General features: G+C 38.1%; 1 protein-coding gene across 2 annotated transcripts in view; it reads left to right on the forward strand.

Moving 5' to 3' along the window:
- LOC149001788 (RIBOSOMAL RNA PROCESSING 5) overlaps nt 1-18,291 on the forward strand; it is an 82,511-nt gene that overhangs the window by 17,834 nt on the left and 46,386 nt on the right. For both annotated transcript variants that reach the window (XM_089136251.1, XM_089136252.1), the window contains exons 10-15: nt 4,721-4,813; nt 5,071-5,184; nt 5,280-5,402; nt 10,592-10,777; nt 10,892-10,966; nt 11,365-11,501. In XM_089136251.1, coding sequence (XP_088992377.1) covers nt 4,721-4,813; nt 5,071-5,184; nt 5,280-5,402; nt 10,592-10,777; nt 10,892-10,966; nt 11,365-11,501 — 728 coding nt within the window. The remainder of the gene's footprint in view (nt 1-4,720; nt 4,814-5,070; nt 5,185-5,279; nt 5,403-10,591; nt 10,778-10,891; nt 10,967-11,364; nt 11,502-18,291) is intronic.

Consider the following 18,291-nt stretch of genomic DNA (forward strand, 5'->3'; position numbering starts at 1 on the left):
GGAGGCTGCATTCATTTATTACCCTTCCCACCTGCAGTGGCATGAGCCTCGTGCACTGGGTAAACCCTTCTTAAGACTTGGTGGTTGATTTTCCTGGCCATAGCCAGGATAGGTCCTCAAACTAGACATCGACCATATTTTAGGCCTTTTAGATGCAATGGAAGAATCAATTTTTAAAATTTCAAATTCACAATTGTACATAAATATCGGATCCTCCCGACATGGATAGTCATCCCCATACACAGTACCCTTCCTTTAGTCCTTTGATGTGGCCTCAGTTGTATGAGGGTCAATTGAAGATCTTTACTTAGAGCCAACTAATTGGGTGCAACTTGTCATAGCGCCAAGGCGACTCAAGGCATTTTACAACAGTCTAAGTGCTTAGGTGGTAAGGCGCCTGCCGAGGCGTTTTGAGGTAGTTATGGCAATAGTGTACATCCCCCTTCCTCTGTTATAAATTCTAGAGCAAATTACATAGGCACCCCAAAATGGAGGCCTTAAAACACTGACACCCCACTTTATGTTTAAAAAACACAGACACTCACTTCAATAAACACACTAGTCCATTCTATTAGTAAAACTGTGAGCCCACTGTTAAATTTTGTTTAATTCCACAAATGCCCTTTCTAAAATCTGAAAGAAAAATAAAAATTGAAGGGCACGTATTTGATCTTGCCCAGAAACATGGCCCTGTCATGTAGCTTAAGATGGGCACCTGTGGCATGGCGGTTGTGTCCACGCCGGACGCCGCTCGTGCCTTCCTTAAAACACTTGACCTCAACTTCTCCAACCGCCCACCCAACGCCGGCGCCACCCACCTCGCCTATGACGCGCAAGACATGGTCTTCGCCGACTACGGCCCGCGTTGGAAGCTGCTCCGCAAGCTCAACAACCTCCACATGCTCGGCGGCGAGGCTTTGGAAGACTGGGCTGTTGTCTGTTCTGCTGAACTCGGTCATGTGACAAGAGCCATGTGTGAGTCAGCTCGTCGTGGTGAACCCGTTGTTGTGCCTGAGATGTTGACTTATGCCATGGCTAACATGATTGGACAAATCATATTGAGTTGCCGAGTTTTTGCTACGAAGGGAGACGAGTCGAACGAGTTCAAGGACATGGTCGTTGAGCTCATGACGTCTGCTGGGTTATTCAATATTGGTGATTTCATACCTTCAATTGCGTGGATGGATTTACAGGGAATTTTTTTTGGCCAAAAGAAAATAAGATTTATAGGGAATTGAAGGAGGCATGAAGAAGCTTCATAAGAAATGGGATGCTCTCATTTCAAAGATGATTAAGCAGCACCAAGCAACTGCTCATGAACGTAAGGGGAAACCTGATTTTCTTGATGTGATCTTCGTGAATCGGGAAAACTCAGAAGGCGAGAGGCTCACCGACGTCAACATCAAAGCTCTCCTACTGGTAATGCCAAAGAAATGAAAGAAGAAGAAATAATGGTTGAATGGAGGGAGAAATGAGAAGTGAAACCGTTGAAGGAGAAATGAGAAGTGAAATGGCCTCTCTCTTTCTGTTCCCTCTTCCTTGCAGCAAACCAGAAACGTAAAATCAGAAAAAGAAAAGAAACAAGAAGAAGAAAGAAAATGAAAGAATGGTTGAATGGAGGGAGAAATGAGAAGTGAAACCGTTGAAATCCCAATCGTGCACAGGGGTTAATTTTTTTTTTTCTTTTTTCAAATAGATTTCTTGGAGAATAAGTCAAGGGTATAATAGTCTTTATATAAATATGACTAACCAAGTAATAACCATTCTAACAGAATAGGACTTATGTGCTTTTTAAACATAAAATGGAGTGTCAGTGCTTTAGGGCCTCCATTTTGGGGTGCCAGTGTAATTTGCTCTAAATTCTAACATAAATACACTGTGCCTAGAGTGTCGATTTTTTATCCATTAAGAATTTTTTTTAAAACTTTTTTATTAGATTCAATTAAGAAAATATTCTTATTTATGGAAAACATCTCAAGGAAATGTTTGTTCAAATTGAAAGACATTACTAAAAATGATATTTGGCATACTACATAAGTGCCAGCACCTTCTCCAATATCAATTAAATTAGTGCTAGGTGCCCCTACAATTATAAATCAGCCTAGGCACCTAAGTGGCACCTTGATGACTACAGTACTTGACCAACTTAGTGAACCTAAAGCATGGTACATGAGTTGAGTATGAAGCTCCCTTCACTTGGTTTTATTCGATCCTTTTTATGTTTTTTTTTTTAATTGGATCATATTTCAATTGGGTCCGTTCTTTTAATATCCGGTTCAATTTAAATTAAGGGTAGTTAATACACTTTGGTCTTAATTAATTAGTACATAGGATCTTTTTATTCTAAGCTAGATGTTCTAGGCCTAATCTGTTCTATTTATCTGTCAAGTCCTATTAGTCTGAGGACTTAATTTTGAAAGGCTGATTAAACCTCTGTATATACCCCTCTCAATGGGAAGGATAGAACAGCCAACTTATATACAATTTCTGCAAGGTAGATTATTTGTTTTCTTCTGTATAAGAGATCAGATACTGGTGATTCAACTCAAGGTTGGAGGCTCTTGGTATTTAGGGTTCAAGACATGGGATCCATGGTACTTAAAGTCCAAGGTGGTTGAAGTTTCTTGGTGTTTCAAGTTCAAGGCTGTTGCTGTGCTATCGATTCACCCTACACCTCCATTGATCGCATTTCTCATTGAAAAATAGGATCAGCAGTATGTGAGTTGTGGATCAAGATCTTTCCACCCTCTTGTTTCACCCTTATTTTCTTGAGTTTTCATACTCCCCAAGACACCTAAAATTCAAATTTAGATCTATACCAACCGAACCATCAAACCTGTCTCAATCTCTTGGTATCATTCCCTAACTTCAGACCAAGTTACAGTCAATTCCCATCCTAAACCCTAGAAACCAGCAAGTTCTTGAAAATTCAAACTCTTGATATCCTGAATCAAGAAACTCTACATCTCCTGTGCTACCTCTCCACGCCCAACCAAAGTTGGAGGACATCACCTATAACCTAGCCTGTACGCTTGGGCCAAATTTCAGCCCAATCCAACATCTAAATTCCCTCATATTCCTTCTCAAGTATTTACCCATTATCATGTCATCTCCAGAATTTACCTCATAAACCTTTTCTTGTTTTGATTCCTGAACTGATACCAACCCATAAGGCTTCAACTATTATGATGTAGTCATTCCATCACTTGCTACTATTGTATCTACCTAAACCCTACACATACCAATCAAGTTTCCTTTGTAGGTCCTCATTGAGATTTGAGATCACCCAATAGGTATCTCCATACATCCTAATGGCCTCTGAAATTCCCAATAAACCTTTTCCTGTACAGTGACAAGTATGTCGGTTACATTGTAATCTGTGGTATGAAGGCCCACTACCTATATGACTCAACCCAAGGAACTTTGTCAGTTCCATTTCAGTGTACCATCCATTTCTCTTTGGATGAAGGACATATGTCCATCAGTTACATTTAAAGGTTGAGGTAAGATTTAGAAGATAGAATTTTTTTTTTTTAGTTTTTATTTAATCTTAACCTTTGGATGTGACTGATAGACATGTGTCCTCTATCCAAAGGGAAATGGATGTAAGAAATGGACCTGATAAAATTCCATGCTAGGCCTTCTCTAAGGAAAAAGAACCCAATTCAGTGCTGGAACTGCATCAAGTTGTATTACAATTAATAGTGCTCTGAGAGACAGAGAGAGAGTAAATTTGAGTGTGTAGTGTCGTATGTGAGATTGTGGCATAAGATACCTAGGCAAGAGAGAGAGATTTCATCCATCCTTTTTTGCTTTCTATCTTCTTCCCTTCCCTTTCGGTCAGCACCGTATTGCTGTTCTGTTATTTGTTTCCATACCTGGGATCTTACTGAAGGTATTTACAGTTTCTGGGAAACTTATGGATTTATAAGAAAGACTCCTACTCTGACTGCAACTGTTGTTAATTGGAGAATACAAACAGGCCTTGTGATTCAGTTTTCCATGGAGTTCGCTGAGATTTTTCATTCTCTTCAATATGCTTATCCACAGAGACAATTGCTGTTGATTTTTTAAGGCTTAATCAATCGGCTGCTTTCTTCTTCTGCTTCTTTCTTTCTTTTATTTATTTATTTTTTATTTTCTGACTTTGCTTTGAATTTGGCTGAAATTTTGGAGGTTGTTTATGTCCTTATACCTATCTTCTGCTTAGTTTTTAATTTGGTGCTTGACCATATTCTGCTGGTAAGTTGTAAACCAGTTCTGGTCTCTCACAATATTGTGGGTGTTTAAGGATTCTGATATTAATTTTCTGTTGCCTGGTTGATAGTGCCTTACCGTGATCTTCATCCTATTGTAGTGTTAGTGCTTATGGTATAAATAAATAGGGTCCCCTATCTCTGGTTTATACTAAAGTAACAATGTTGGTGCAATCTAGGCCATCTTATTTGGAACTTTGGGTACTCACATAGCTCTGTTTACATGTTTATTACATTTAATTTGTGTTCAACTGTTCATTTATAAATAAATTTGCTCTGCCTCTGTATCTTTTCCCTTTTGAAGACTGTTTGGATGTATGCAAAGACAGTAGACACTCTCCAACTTTGAGTCTCACTTCAATTTTGATTATTCCTCATATTTGGTCCTGTATTGCTTTAATGTATTGTGAGACCTTCCAGAGTCCCTTCATTTCTTATGACTTCCTTTTGGGATTTTGTGTCAGGTGAATGCTCGGATATTATATATTGATCCCTCAACTAGAGCTATTGGTCTGACAATGAACCCTCACCTTGTTTCTAACAAGGCTCCTCCTTGTGTAAGTTTGTCAATTTTGGGTGAATCGTTTCCTTGTGGAGCCTTGGTCATAATGTTGTACTAGGGATTACATGTCAGAGAAGCTATTATATATTGATGTTGATTATCATGAATCTTGGCATGTCATTTATTTTATATTTTTTTGAAGAGAGCTTTTGGACCATCTATGGTTGTTGGCGACATCTCAGATACTCATTAAATCAATGACCTTTTTTTAGACATCCACTTTTGGGCTAACAGTTTGAATCTGATTTCTAGCCTGTTAAGATAGGCGATATTTATGATGATTCTAGAGTGGGTAGAGTTGACAAAGGTCTGGGCCTTCTGCTTAAAATTCCGTCTGCTCCAGTGCCAACTCCTGCTTATGTCAGTGTAAGTTTCACCTGAAGTCTTGCGGTGTATATACATCCACACATTATTTATTTATCATTGTATGGTGATTGCTAGTTTCTATGATGGCTTTTTAGATCTTTGATGTGGCTGATGAGGAAGTTCATAAGCTGGAGAAAAAATTTAAAGAAGGGAATCATGTTCGCGTGAGAATTCTTGGATTAAGGCATTTAGAAGGGAGTGCTGTGGGAGTTCTTAAGGTTTGTTTTATGCCACCTTCTCAACATTTCTTCCTGTGCTGAGTCTTTGAACTTTTTACTTTGTGTTGCACCCCACCCAGAACGGTTAGGTTAAAGTTGCAATTGGCATGCAGACCAGCAAACCACACAATGCAAGATCACATGGTTTCAGGGCCAGATCTCACATCCACACCGTTAGATCTCAATATTAGTGGCATTAAAGAATCCAATAAGTATAAGAGCATAAAAAAGAACAGTAAACAATTTTTTGTTACAAATGATTAAAGGTTTCTCAAACAAAGTGGAGTTAATTTATTATAATGATTATCAATCCATCTTCCTAGCCTATTCCGATCCTCACCGTTACATGGTGTCAAATCAATAATCAAGTTCTATATAAGTAAAACAAATAAAATAATAATCAGTCTGTGTAATCAACTCCATCATTTTTACTCTCTTAAGCAGTTCACATGTACTCCAAAGCTGGAGGATTGCTTGTATCATTACATGAAGGGGGGTATTCCATGAGGGGTACAATCCCCAAGCTTAATGAGGGGTTAAGCACATGCAGGTATGCAGTTCAATGGCAAACTGATGTAACCAGCCCTGGACAGCCCATGTGAGAGCAAGGGCCAACCCACCTGGGGGGGGGGCGAAATAGACCAGGGGCAAATTGGTCTTTTTCCACATCTGGTTCGAGCCATACTTAGCTGGGTCAACTCCAGCATTAATTCTGAAATTTAATTCTGGTTTTTAGTTCTATTTTTGGAGTCCTTGTTGATGAGTATCATTAGATATTTGTTTCTTAGTAATGACACGTTAGTTGGTTAGGATGGGATTCCTTATCTTTAAGGAACCTTATCTATAAAAGTAGTTTTCAAGTTGAGTCCTATAGTATTTGTTTGCTTAAGGATCAAGTTAGATCCCAATTAGTTTGGGATTCCTTTTTAGAATCTATTTTGGTTTTGAAGACTTTAAATAGCCTAATCTTTTAATGAGAGTCAGTTTGCTGATTATTGAGTGAATTGAAATTGAAGTGTTTGTAAAAGTCGTGGGCATAGAAAAAAATTCGAGGGAAACTCAAGTTTTGACTAGGTGAAAATGGGAAACTGAGAAATTTTGAGGAAACTTAGGATTTTTTTGTGCAAGTTTCGACAGGTTTTAGGGAGTATTTTAAGGTGGGACTCTACATTTAAACTAATTAGAGTATAAAAAACACATTGGCTGTATTTTGCTAAAAAAATTCAATGTAGAGTTGTTCGAGAAGTACATTGTAAACTTAACTACTTAAGTAAATAACATTCAATATATAATTTCTAACTTCAAAACATCAAATACAAAGTAACTGACGATAAAAGGAAAATACAACTCAGTGCCAAGAGGAGTGCCTCAGTGGATCCATCCTGTGAGCTAAGTAATGCTATGCCTATAACATCCTCTCCTCTAACCAACGAACATTGACATCCTATGACATTTTATGCCTATGGTTGTCAAGGTAATCGACAACTGTAACTTTATAAGTCTGGTCATCATCATGCCTAAGATAACTAGTTTGAGGAAATACGCAATTTGGATAAGGAAGTCTAGATGGAGGGGGTACTTGAGGAAACATGAAAGAAACAAAAAATTGAAAATATGGGAAAACTACAAAACTTGCAAGAAAAAGTCCTAGGTTTCCACGAAGTTTCCTAAGTTTCCACGAAATTTCCCATGTTTCCCATGAAATTTGGGAATTTTTTCCCTCGTGAACCGGCCGGTTTAGTTGGGTTGAACCAGGTTTTGACATGTTTCAATAGGTTTCGAGGTTTCGACAAGTTTCGACGAAATTTCGACGGTTTCGATCGAAACTTGGGATTTTTTTTGGTCCCCTAGTTTTTCGTTTTGAGGTTCTCAAAATGGGAAATTTCGTAATTTCCCAAAGTTTCGATGGAATTTTGTTCTATGGTCGTGGGAACCTCCTTGGTGGCCTGCTGTGGCTGGATTGTGTGCTCTTCTCTCTCTCAATCAAGATTTCTCTTCTTCTCCAAGCATTCAACAACAAATTCCAGCAAGCTCTCTCATTCACAAGAAAGTTAAGAAGCCTTCTAACCCCTTGCCCTGCAGTCCCAGCCCATTCCCACCCAAACCCTAGCCACCGTACCTTCCCTTTTTTTTCTTCTTCCCTGCGACACTGCCTACTTCCCACCTCTGTTTTCCTTTAATCCCCAGCCCCTATAGACCCTCTTTACGCTCCCCTAGTGTCGCCCTAAGCCCTAGAACCTTTTCCTATCAGACACTGCCCCAACAGCCCTAGCTATATAATTCTGGAAACTTTCTGCTACTTCTTCTTCAATCGAATTTTGCAGAATTTTTCAAAACCCTAATTAATCTAATTCAGTCCTAATACTCCAATAATAAGCAGTCCATACTTGCAATTGATGGTTAACAGACAACATGTGGGAAAGAAATATGAATCATCCCTTAATATCCTAGGGCATACAAGTAGATGAAAATTGTTGAATCTGAAGCAATTAAATCTTAGAATATGTCTTATTTAGAGCCCACCCACTAGGGGTATTTATAGGTTTACACGTAAGCAAAATAAAAAATAAAACTAGTCTAGAGAAAATTGGATCCAAGTAGGATTCTACAAAATAAGGCAAGAAAGATAGGGAATTATCCGTCTGGAGAGCACAATCCACAGCAGAATTTTCCCTCCCTAAGCTACCCTTTAAAATGAAGGTTTGAAGTATCAGTATCGAGTAAAACTAGTTTCGAGAAAGTTGGATCCAAGTAGAATTCAACAAAATAAAGGGAAAAGGAGAGGATTATCCCTCTTGAGAGTGCAATCGCGAGAGGGATTTTCCCTTCCTAAACCACCCCTAACAATGAAGGTTAAAGTATTAGTATCAAGTATCATATCGATCAAGTGATTTTAAGAAATGTATTTTCTTGTATCTAATATTGTCATATTGGCAGATTACATGCCCTTTAACAAAAAGAGAGACTAATCAATATATATCATATCGGCTGTATCCAATATGGACATCTATTGGGTAGCACCTTATCGTATTCCGGGATACTATAAACCATGCTAATATCACTCCCCCACATTGATACAACGAAGACTCCTTGTATGTAGCTTGCCATGAGAGATGATTCTGAACACAACAAACACAAACAAACACCTTAGGGGGAACCAAAAAGGGCTTTGTACGAAGGACAACTTTAGGTGCTTTAATGTTAAGCATGCAGGAGGGCATCGGTTGATAAGATATGCACCTACTAAGAATAGCATCACTGATTTTGGGAAGGAACCTAGCAAGCAAATATGAGAGCATAGGTAACCTTTAAATAGGTGTTAGTTCTTTCCTTTGGCCACTCCGTTTTGGTCAGGGCCATCAACACAACTGGTCCAATGAAGAATGCCATTATCCGCCAAGTATGCCTGAAAAGCATGTTTTATCATTGTCAGTGTGGAATGCTTTGATCTTGCCATCAAACTGTGTTTGAATCTGAGTCCTATTTCTGACATTACCAGAGGTCTTTTTGACAACAGTCCAGATACTAGCAGATGTGTCCAAAAAAAGAAAGGTTTGATGTAAATTGGGTCATAGATCGAATCAAGAAGGCCATCACCAGAGAATCATGTGCTAGCACAGATCCTAAAGCGAATAGGGGTTCATGGCTTCACAGTTGTGCCTGTAGTATGGGCTTAGCCATGGCCATTAATGATAATTTAGGCTGATCTTGATCACATTGGTTAATTTCATAATTTGTTTCATTCGGGATTGTAAGTGGGGAGCCTGCAGTCAGTTTCACAATCAGAAATTTTCAGATGTAATGTGTGTGGCCCCTGCTGTTGTAGTCGATTCTGATGTAGTCATCTTAAAAGTTGTCTACCATGCTAGTTGGTATATGGGTCAAATATTTGGTCCAAACTGCAATCTTATGGATGGGAAAAAGAAACAGAATTGTACTAGAATGCAGGACTGAGTACAACCTCAAGAACAAAATGAATTTATAAAAGAAGGCCTAATCTTTTTCTGATGAATTTGATCCACCACGTCTGTGTGTGCGGCTGTTAACAAAACTCAGCTTTGCCACAGTTTGACATCTCCAGAGGGGAAGTCAAAACAGGTAATGAGGATTGAGGAGAACAATTGTAGTGCATAATCTGATTTGTGTTTTTCACTTTGTCAAGTCATGAGTTGGGAAAGAATAAGGGCAGCATATAACCCATCTATCTTCCTTTATTGCTGGCCTTTAAGCTGGAGAAGAACAGATGCTGCTGCAGTGGATTGTTACGATGACATGGGAGCTGCAGAAGGCTTGCGGATTGGGTTCAGAAGAGTTATAGCTCTGATACCATGCTGAATCTGAAGCAACTGAATCTCAGAATATGTCTTATATACAGCCCACTTGGGGTATTTATAGGTTTACATCTGAGGAAATAAAAAGTAAAACTAAACTAGGACAGATAAAATTGAAACCATGTAGAATCCAACAAAATAAAGACAAAAGGAGGGGTTTTCCCTCCCTAAACTATGCCTAACAAAAATAATAGGGATCCATTCCTAAACACGTGGAGTATGTCCCATGATTCTCTGTTTAGCTGTTTTTTGGTGGAACCAAATTGGGGTTTGTTGGTTGCAATTAGAGATTTCTTTTTAGGTATGGGTGAGTGTTAGGGGTGAGGTCTTATCTGGGTTATAGAGTTTAGGGGAACATAGGTACTAGCTTGTAATTTATAGGAACTTTTGAGCAGTCTTAACTCCTAGGTTGAACTATGCACATATAAATGGTCAACAAAAATGGCGTAGAGATTCATTTATGACTAGTGAGCTCCCAAACTTAAAAACACTGATGTTTAAGGCCAACAGTATTTTTCTAGAAGGTGAAAAGCTTATAGTAATGATTAGGTGAGCATGATTGAATGCAGCAGATTCCTTGAATGACTTGTGTGAAAAGAATAAAATAATCTAAGTAGTAAGAATATGTCTATTTAGTATGTCACTGACATCTTATAAATTTGTCAAAGCAAGTTGAATTTTGGTTGCATATTCATGTATAGTAGTAGGGTAATTTGTATTTATCCTTCTCATTGATTTCTAGTTTGTATTTTTTTGCTTTTTTCCTGAAAAATTGACGTTATATATATATTTTTGACTATTTGATTCTGTATGCTGTTAAACTTACATTAGAGACCTCATTTTCTTCTCCTAATGTAGGCCAGTGCTTTTGAGGGATCAGTTTTTACCCATTCAGATGTTAAGCCTGGTATGGTGGTCAAAGCAAAGGTCATTGCTGTTGAGAGCTTTGGTGCTATTGTGCTACTATCTGGTGGCGTTAAGGCGCTTTGTCCTCTCCCGCACATGTCTGAATTTGACATTGCAAAGCCTAGGAAAAAATTCAAGGTAATTTTTATTATCACATGTCAATGGAATTCATTCTGATTCCTCCTTTAGTGAATGACTTGATTTTTTTCCCGTATATATGCTGAGCGTTTGGCCCCTTTGTCAATGCACTAGATTGGAGCTGAACTGCTGTTCCGGGTGCTTGGTTGCAAGTCAAAGAGAATTACTGTCACCAATAAGAAAACACTTGTATGTTTTGTTTTTCCTTTTCATTGCCTATGCCATTTTGTGGTTTTGAATATTTGTTACTACTTACTACTTTATTATCCAATTAAAGATAGCTCGACTGCATGCATCAATTGTAAAGATGCTTATGTTATACAGCGCTGTGCTTTTTATGTACTGCACTACAACGTTTTAGTTTGCCTTAATTCTTAATTTGTTTTCACTTGAATTTCTTTTTGGTTATTAAAAAAGCATTGTGGATATCTGATGATTTAGCTTTGTTATGTAATTTTGTAACAAATTATCTTAACTTGTATAACCTCACTCGGACAACCATTTTTTAGCATGTCACCTCCTCACACAATTCTTTACCAAAACAATCGCCCTCACACAGTTTTGAATATTGATTGTGTCCTTTTCAGGTGAAGTCAAAGCTTGCAATTCTTAGTTCGTATGCTGATGCTACTGATGGACTAGTGACTCATGGATGGATCACAAAAATTGAAAAACATGGATGCTTCGTAAGATTTTACAACGGGGTGCAGGGATTTGCTCCTAGGTTAATTCTCCACTTGTATTCCTTCCCTTTGGTTCTAATTCTGTGTATCTTGTTATTTGAGTTCAGTACATCTATGGTATTCTGATGCTACAGTGATTAATTTCTGGACATGGTGTAATTTTGCTTATGCCCTTCTTTTCTTTTGCAAAATGTTGAGTTTGTGCTTCCTGACTAATTAAAAGCTTCTTGCTTTATGTCAATCGAACCATGATTAAGGAGATGAATATTTTGGTCATAGTTTTCAAGGCATTGCCTCAGCACCCTTGCTGGAAGGGTGCCTAGGTGATGCTTCGGTGTTACCTTGGTATTTTGCCCACTCCAATGCCTAGGATCCCTTAGGCACTTTGACAGTTTCGATTTTGGTTATTTGGGAAAGATTGTGAAGTAGAGGTTTTTAGTTTCCTTTTGCTATCTGTGACCATGCCAGAGCAGCGGAGAAATGATTTACTTTTTATTAGAAGCCCACAGCTTTCTCAAGAACCACTATGACTATTCTGATTATTTCTCTTTTCTTCTGCTATGAGGATAATTGCTTTTGAGGCATTTACCATTTTATAATTCCTGTGCCCTTTAAAAAGGCTTCAACTTCAATCAGTGTTTCTGAAGTCAAAAGAGACACTATTTTCTACATCATAGATCAAGAACTCCAACTTGAGGGCACTTGCTCTCTCAAAATAGCATGTTGGGGTGAGATATCATAGAGGTGGGGTATCTATTTTTTTGTTGAAATCAAAGCCAGATTTGAGTGGGAAGCATAAAATTACAGTAAAGTTCTTAGATATACTGAGATATCCAAGATATTGCTGTGATCTGACCATGGTGGCATGGTGCAAATTTCGATCAAAACTTAAGGTTTCATCCGAGGCAAAAACCGAAATCTCTTGGGGTTTCGACCTAGATTCTTTTTTTTTTTTTGAAATTTCAACCCTAGGTTTCGGGCTTTATATGACCTCCATTTCATCTGATTTCTTGCTTCCTAGCTTTTTTTTAAAGCATAACAAACACAATGGAAGTAGTATTTTGCCTAAAAAACCATTGAAAATTTATCATTCAAGTATACTAAAAAATGACTGGTTCCGACTATTACAAATTGCATACATTCATAGAATCATCAGCATACATGAATTGTTTGATAGAATGGGTTACATATACAACAAGTCAACAAAATACAATGACTAGCTAGATCAAGTGATGGTGTCTCACTCTCACATATATTAAGTTCAAGCTCATATATTATGTGTACCTATGTATTTTAAAAGTCAGAAGATTAAAAAAATAGTAGCAATAATTAAAAAAATAAGTTTAACACTACACAATCATAGATCGTAGTCTTAGACTAAATATATATTAATTTCAAAGCTATACACAATCATTTAAGGCATGAATAAAACGAAAATTAAAAAAGGGGAAGTTTGGAACTGTTGGATATGGCTCATGTTTCACATTCTATTGCCGATGGAGTTTCCTTTGTAGCTGTTGTGGCTTAAAAGGTGTTTGAAGGCAAAAGAGGAGTTTGAAAATAAAGGAGTTGTGGAAATTAGGTGAAAATGGGATAGAAATCAATAAAAACCAAGGAAATACAAGTTATAGTGTCAAAACCTGCGAAATTGTCGAAACCTGTGAAATTTAGGTCGAAACTTTGTAACAGTACAAATTTTTTTGAATTTCGTTTCGTTTTCAAAATTTGCAGGCATTTTGGTTGAAATTTCCCTGGTTTTAATTTTATCCCATGGATCTGACCAAGATATCCAATATATGAGCATGTGAAATAAGATACCTCAAGATATCCAATATACGACTCAGGTATTGGTCAAGTTGGGGTAATCCAGGGGTTCGCCTGCCAACTCCTCTTCCCGTGAGATGTTACGAGCTCACAAACTAGGTTCAACATTGCCATTCAGATATGTAAGGGGTAATGTGGTTAACGTTTTAAAGCACACCACTTTTTCTGTAAGATGGAAACTTTTCAGACAGCCTAAATAGGAAGGAATTAATCTTTTTGCACTGGAGTTTTGTTAGTTGTTTCTGATGATTTATCGTATTCTTGTTACTTGAGGCACAAAGGCAATTAAAATGCATATGGTTTTATATGTTTCAATTTGGGTGAGTTCAGATTAGGTGTGTGGCTTGCTTGATACTCCCAAACTGGTTTCAGTCAATGTTGTACCTGTTGAATTAGATCCCTGTCGAGACTGTTCAGGTTTTATGGGTTGTCTTGGTTCTGTTGAAAATCTTCAGAAGATGTCTACATAGGTTAAGAAACCCTCATCTCAACATGTTTTGACCATAGTTTGCCAGTTTCAACCTAGGACACTGTACAATGTACATAGGTTTGCTTGTCCGCATTGAAAATTGTGGAAACATGGCTAGGAAGTAGAACAAGCATTCCACATGCACTTATTTATAACTAACACCACTTAGGTAAATGTTTTTGTATTTTATTTACTCAAGATATTATTCATAAATGAAAAACTAAAAACCTAGCTGGATCCAATAAGAATAGTTAAGAAAATAAATTCTAAAAGTCAAAGAGGGGAAAAAAGGGCTCAACCTGTCGGTTCAAGTACAAAATTTTAGATTTCTAATTATAGGTGCTTCAGCTTTCTAATGCTGGGGTTTTATCGAATTTAAAAGTTCCATAAATGTTATATGGTATGCCATTGCTAAAAACAAAAGGTGCAGTAGAATTTTCTTTTGTTATGATGTCCAAAACTGTCACTGAAATGGTATTAGAGGGAGTAGGTGTCTGTTCTTGTTTCCTGCCAGTCTTCTAGTATAATATACACTGTCAAACTTGGGTCAGAACAGGAGTTAGCATTATTTATTTATTTATTTTTTTGTGAAAATGGTTCCTGCATTATATTTAGAAGGTTAACAAAACGCAGAGAGCATTAAATTAGGGAAAAAAACATTATTGGGCCTTGAGAAAGATCCTTGGTTCAGCTACCGTTGGCCATATCTTGGTTTCTAGCTGGTCTAAACCCAAGATATTGAATGGTAATTAGGTTATCCTGGTACATCCTCCCTCCACACTTCCCACAAGTATGAAAGAAAAGAGGGGGGAGGGGGGAGGAAAAAAGATCTCTTCCCGCTGTGATTCAATGGGAATCAATCAGGGTTATTCGCATATGTTCTTCCAGTTCCAAGTTGGCACTAGGTTCATTTTCGCTCTTCTTTGCTGATGGGACAGTGCAATATAAAATTATAAATTAATTGTGATGGTTGTTTACTGGCTACTCTCCTTCCTCTGGATGAGATGATATCTCCGCATGACAGACAAGATCAAGTGTTATGTAGCATAACAGTGGAGGTGATTCTGTGAGGCAGGGCTAATTTTACTCTAAGATCACGGTACTTTCATATTGTTAGGTGATGGATTTCCATAGGGTCTTGCTATCTTGGTGAAGGCAGCTTTGCTGTTTTTGGTTAAATGCCTCAGGTACTGAGAGGCATGGTGATTTTCCTACATAATCAGGTGGATTGTACCCATATTTGATGGTTATTTCTTCCAAATGTGTCGCTTGGTCAGCAAATGAGTTGTCCAATGAGAATGTCGAGCAAGTTCTCAGCCTAGGTCCTGTTTCAGGACTTTGCTTTTCTAGCGGTATTCAGATAGTGGCTAATGGTACCTTCAATATTGTTATGGTTTTCATGTTGGGTGTTATTCAAGTAGTATGCCTTTTTACTCTAGCTATTGTTTTATTTCAAGAATATAAAGGTGGGCTCCATAGACACCATTTTACACTAGTTGGTATCACCTTTTGCGTATCCCCCTCCAAATCTCCGATGCCTTGTGTTATCTAGGTTCTGCCACTGCTATGATACTATAATATCTACATTTGACGACCCTCTAGTCTACAAATATACCATGGAGTTGGTCGCGGAGTGGCTAGAAAGCTAGAAAACTCGGCTGAACTTAAGCCTGACAACTGAACACACTGATGAAGAAGCTCCTGTCTAAGAGCCCAATTCATCCCACCCCCCTTCCCCCACTCCCCCCCCCCCCCCAAAAAATAAAAGAGAGAATTTCAGAAAAAATTATCCTTGAAAGATGTAGATCATAGGAAAACCTTTAGAGAAATTTTAGGGTTTTATTTGAGTACAAGTTTCAGGTAAGTGATGGATCCTTGGCCAAATTACAACTCAGCCCCCAATTTAGATCAGTGGAGCAATCTCTGTAAGTGGAATCTGGAAAAGAAGCTGGAGTTATGTTCTTTAATTTTGGTTTATTTACAGCATCTGACCTGATTACTCTCCTTTTTTTGGGGGGTGGGGTGTTGTTAAATGACCAGATTACTGACTGAATGATTGATAATCCATGAGAATATTAATACTATACAAAACAATTCAACTTTGGGAATTGAACATTTAGCAGCAGAATGATAATAGGAGTATCTGGGAATGGCAAAACATCAACTGAACAAAAAGTATTGAAACCCTCTTCATAATCTGAGAACTTTTTTCAAGTTTCAACTCAAAGCAGTAAAAAGCCAATGTTGTAGATAAACCACACGGCCTCTATACCTATGGTCATGCTTGTGTCATATTCCATATTCCGAATAGGGTCCTTTTTTTTTTGGGTGGGGAATATTTTTGAATTGGACTGAGGCTTATCAGACTCTTTACTAGTTCATGTACTCAACGAACTATTAAATATAAGTGAACACTGAATAGCTTCCCTAATGTCACATGGACATATGTGATAACAGTCTACAGCTGTTTAGATATAATAAAAGAAAATATTAACAAGCAGCTATTCATTACTTAAAAGTTGGATCTTTGAAAGATCAATAGCTTGGAATGCAGTTGGAAATTCTCTTCCATGTCCCCTTGATGGGAGAAGACCAGTCAGTGCTCATGTATTATAGACCCAGTTCATCGCACAATTGACAGAGTAACCCCTCCAATTTTTAAATGATGATGTTGCAAATCAAAAGTAAATGCTGTATTAGCATCCTTGAGACCTTGTCTGTGGGTGACAAACTTGGTTTCTTTCTGTTTTTTGTCATTAGTGATTGCATCCTGGTGCACCTTTTCTTCATAGCATTTAGTCTTGTGTTTGTCATCTGTCTCTTCTCTTTTGTAGTTTCTGAGACTAAAAACCTGTTGGGAGACTGTCTCATATTCTTCTGTGTCTCAAAATGAGTAGATATTTAGGTATCAAAATTCAAATGGGACTGCAGGCCTCAGCAGAAAATGCAGGCAATGGGGTTTGTTAAGCGAGCAAACATGTAGATATTGCGTAACTTGGATCTGGAATTTATTTAATCGTTTCTTTCTTATGTGAACTGGTGGGTTGAGTGTCACAGCAGCATTATCTGGTTGTGCTTAATTTCTGTTGTTTGGCTTTTCCCTTCCCCTCTCTTTGCCATTATTTTTAGTTCTAAAAATTTTTGCCCTTCCCTATGAAGAAACCCCATTCAAAGAATGTAGACTAAGAAATAGAAATGCGAGCTAGCCTTGGAGTGGTCAATAAAGCACCATGAAGGCCCTAGATAACAACAATACGCCTGTTTCTTGGGGAATCTACCAGAGGTTTGGGAGAGAGAAGGTAGAGCTTGGAACTGACATGTTTGCAGATGCCTTTCCAGATATGGTCTAAGCATCTAGATTTGGCAGTCCATCTGCAAAATTTCCCTCCCATTCAAATGTGAGACATACACAGACCAAACCATAACTTTGCAACAATATCTGCAATTGAGGAACCACTAATGGTGGAGATGAGCCAGCAACACTCAATGTCAAAAGGCTGAGGTGTTTTGCATGAGGCCATATGGTGGCAAGGGCAAAGGACCAGATAGGTTTAGTGTAAAGGCAAACAAAGAAGAGCTGGTGCATATCTTCATCCATAGGACTAAAGATACAAGAAGGGAGAATGGGATGGTTTATGAGGAGAGATTGGCTTGGGGGAGGGAATAGAGGGAAGGGGCTCTCTAGACAATGAAGGCTATAGAAGGGATATGCCCTTTTAACCAGACAAGGTTGGCCCATTGGGCATATTGGACCTTGGGCAGCATTTCTGTTAAGTGATCATCCTTTTTTATTTTTTATTTTTTAATATTTTCATTTATTCTTGTGTCAACAATAAGTTATAATTGTTGACTTAACAACCAAAACTACGTTAACCATAACCTTGCCCCAATTAAATGGGTTTGACTATCCAGAGTTGGCTAGTTCCCCTGTAGGGAAAGACGTTAATTAGTAGCCAAACCACCATCCTAGGACCTTCCTGCTATAAGGGCTCGGAGTTACGTGCCCTTGTTTTCTAGACAACTCTAGTTGCAGTGAGCTCCATCAGATGCTTATCCTTTCTTATGACTGCTCTAGTAGTTGACTTACATTTACACCTCTTTCTTTTAGTTCTGTGAAATTGAATTTGGTCACTCTTTCTTAGTAGTGCATCCATGGGGTTCTTGTGGGACATGCCATAGCCTATGCATATGCCACTTCAAGCGGCTCTCTTTGGATTTGTTCTGAATTGGTACAATTCTCTTTCTATATCTAATGCGGTCATTTCTGCTCTCATCTCTTCTGGTTTTGATGCACATTCTCTTCAACATCCTTATCTCTCCATGTGTCATGGCTGGTCTTGTCACTGTCCTATGAAAGTTTTCTAGATCCTACGGGAGATGTAATATAATCACAAGGATTGACTCAGGGTACCTAAAACATTCACTTTGTATTAGTTCACACTTTCAGTTTTACCACATCATTGCCTATTATGATATCACTAAGGTTACGTCTCCTATATTCCATTGTTTTTCTGCTTATCTTGAAAGCTTTTGATTCC

Source organism: Hakea prostrata, chromosome 10, assembly GCF_041222555.1.
Source record: "Hakea prostrata isolate BN-2017 chromosome 10, UWA_Hpros_2, whole genome shotgun sequence".
In the NCBI taxonomy this organism is placed as follows: Eukaryota; Viridiplantae; Streptophyta; class Magnoliopsida; order Proteales; family Proteaceae; genus Hakea; species Hakea prostrata.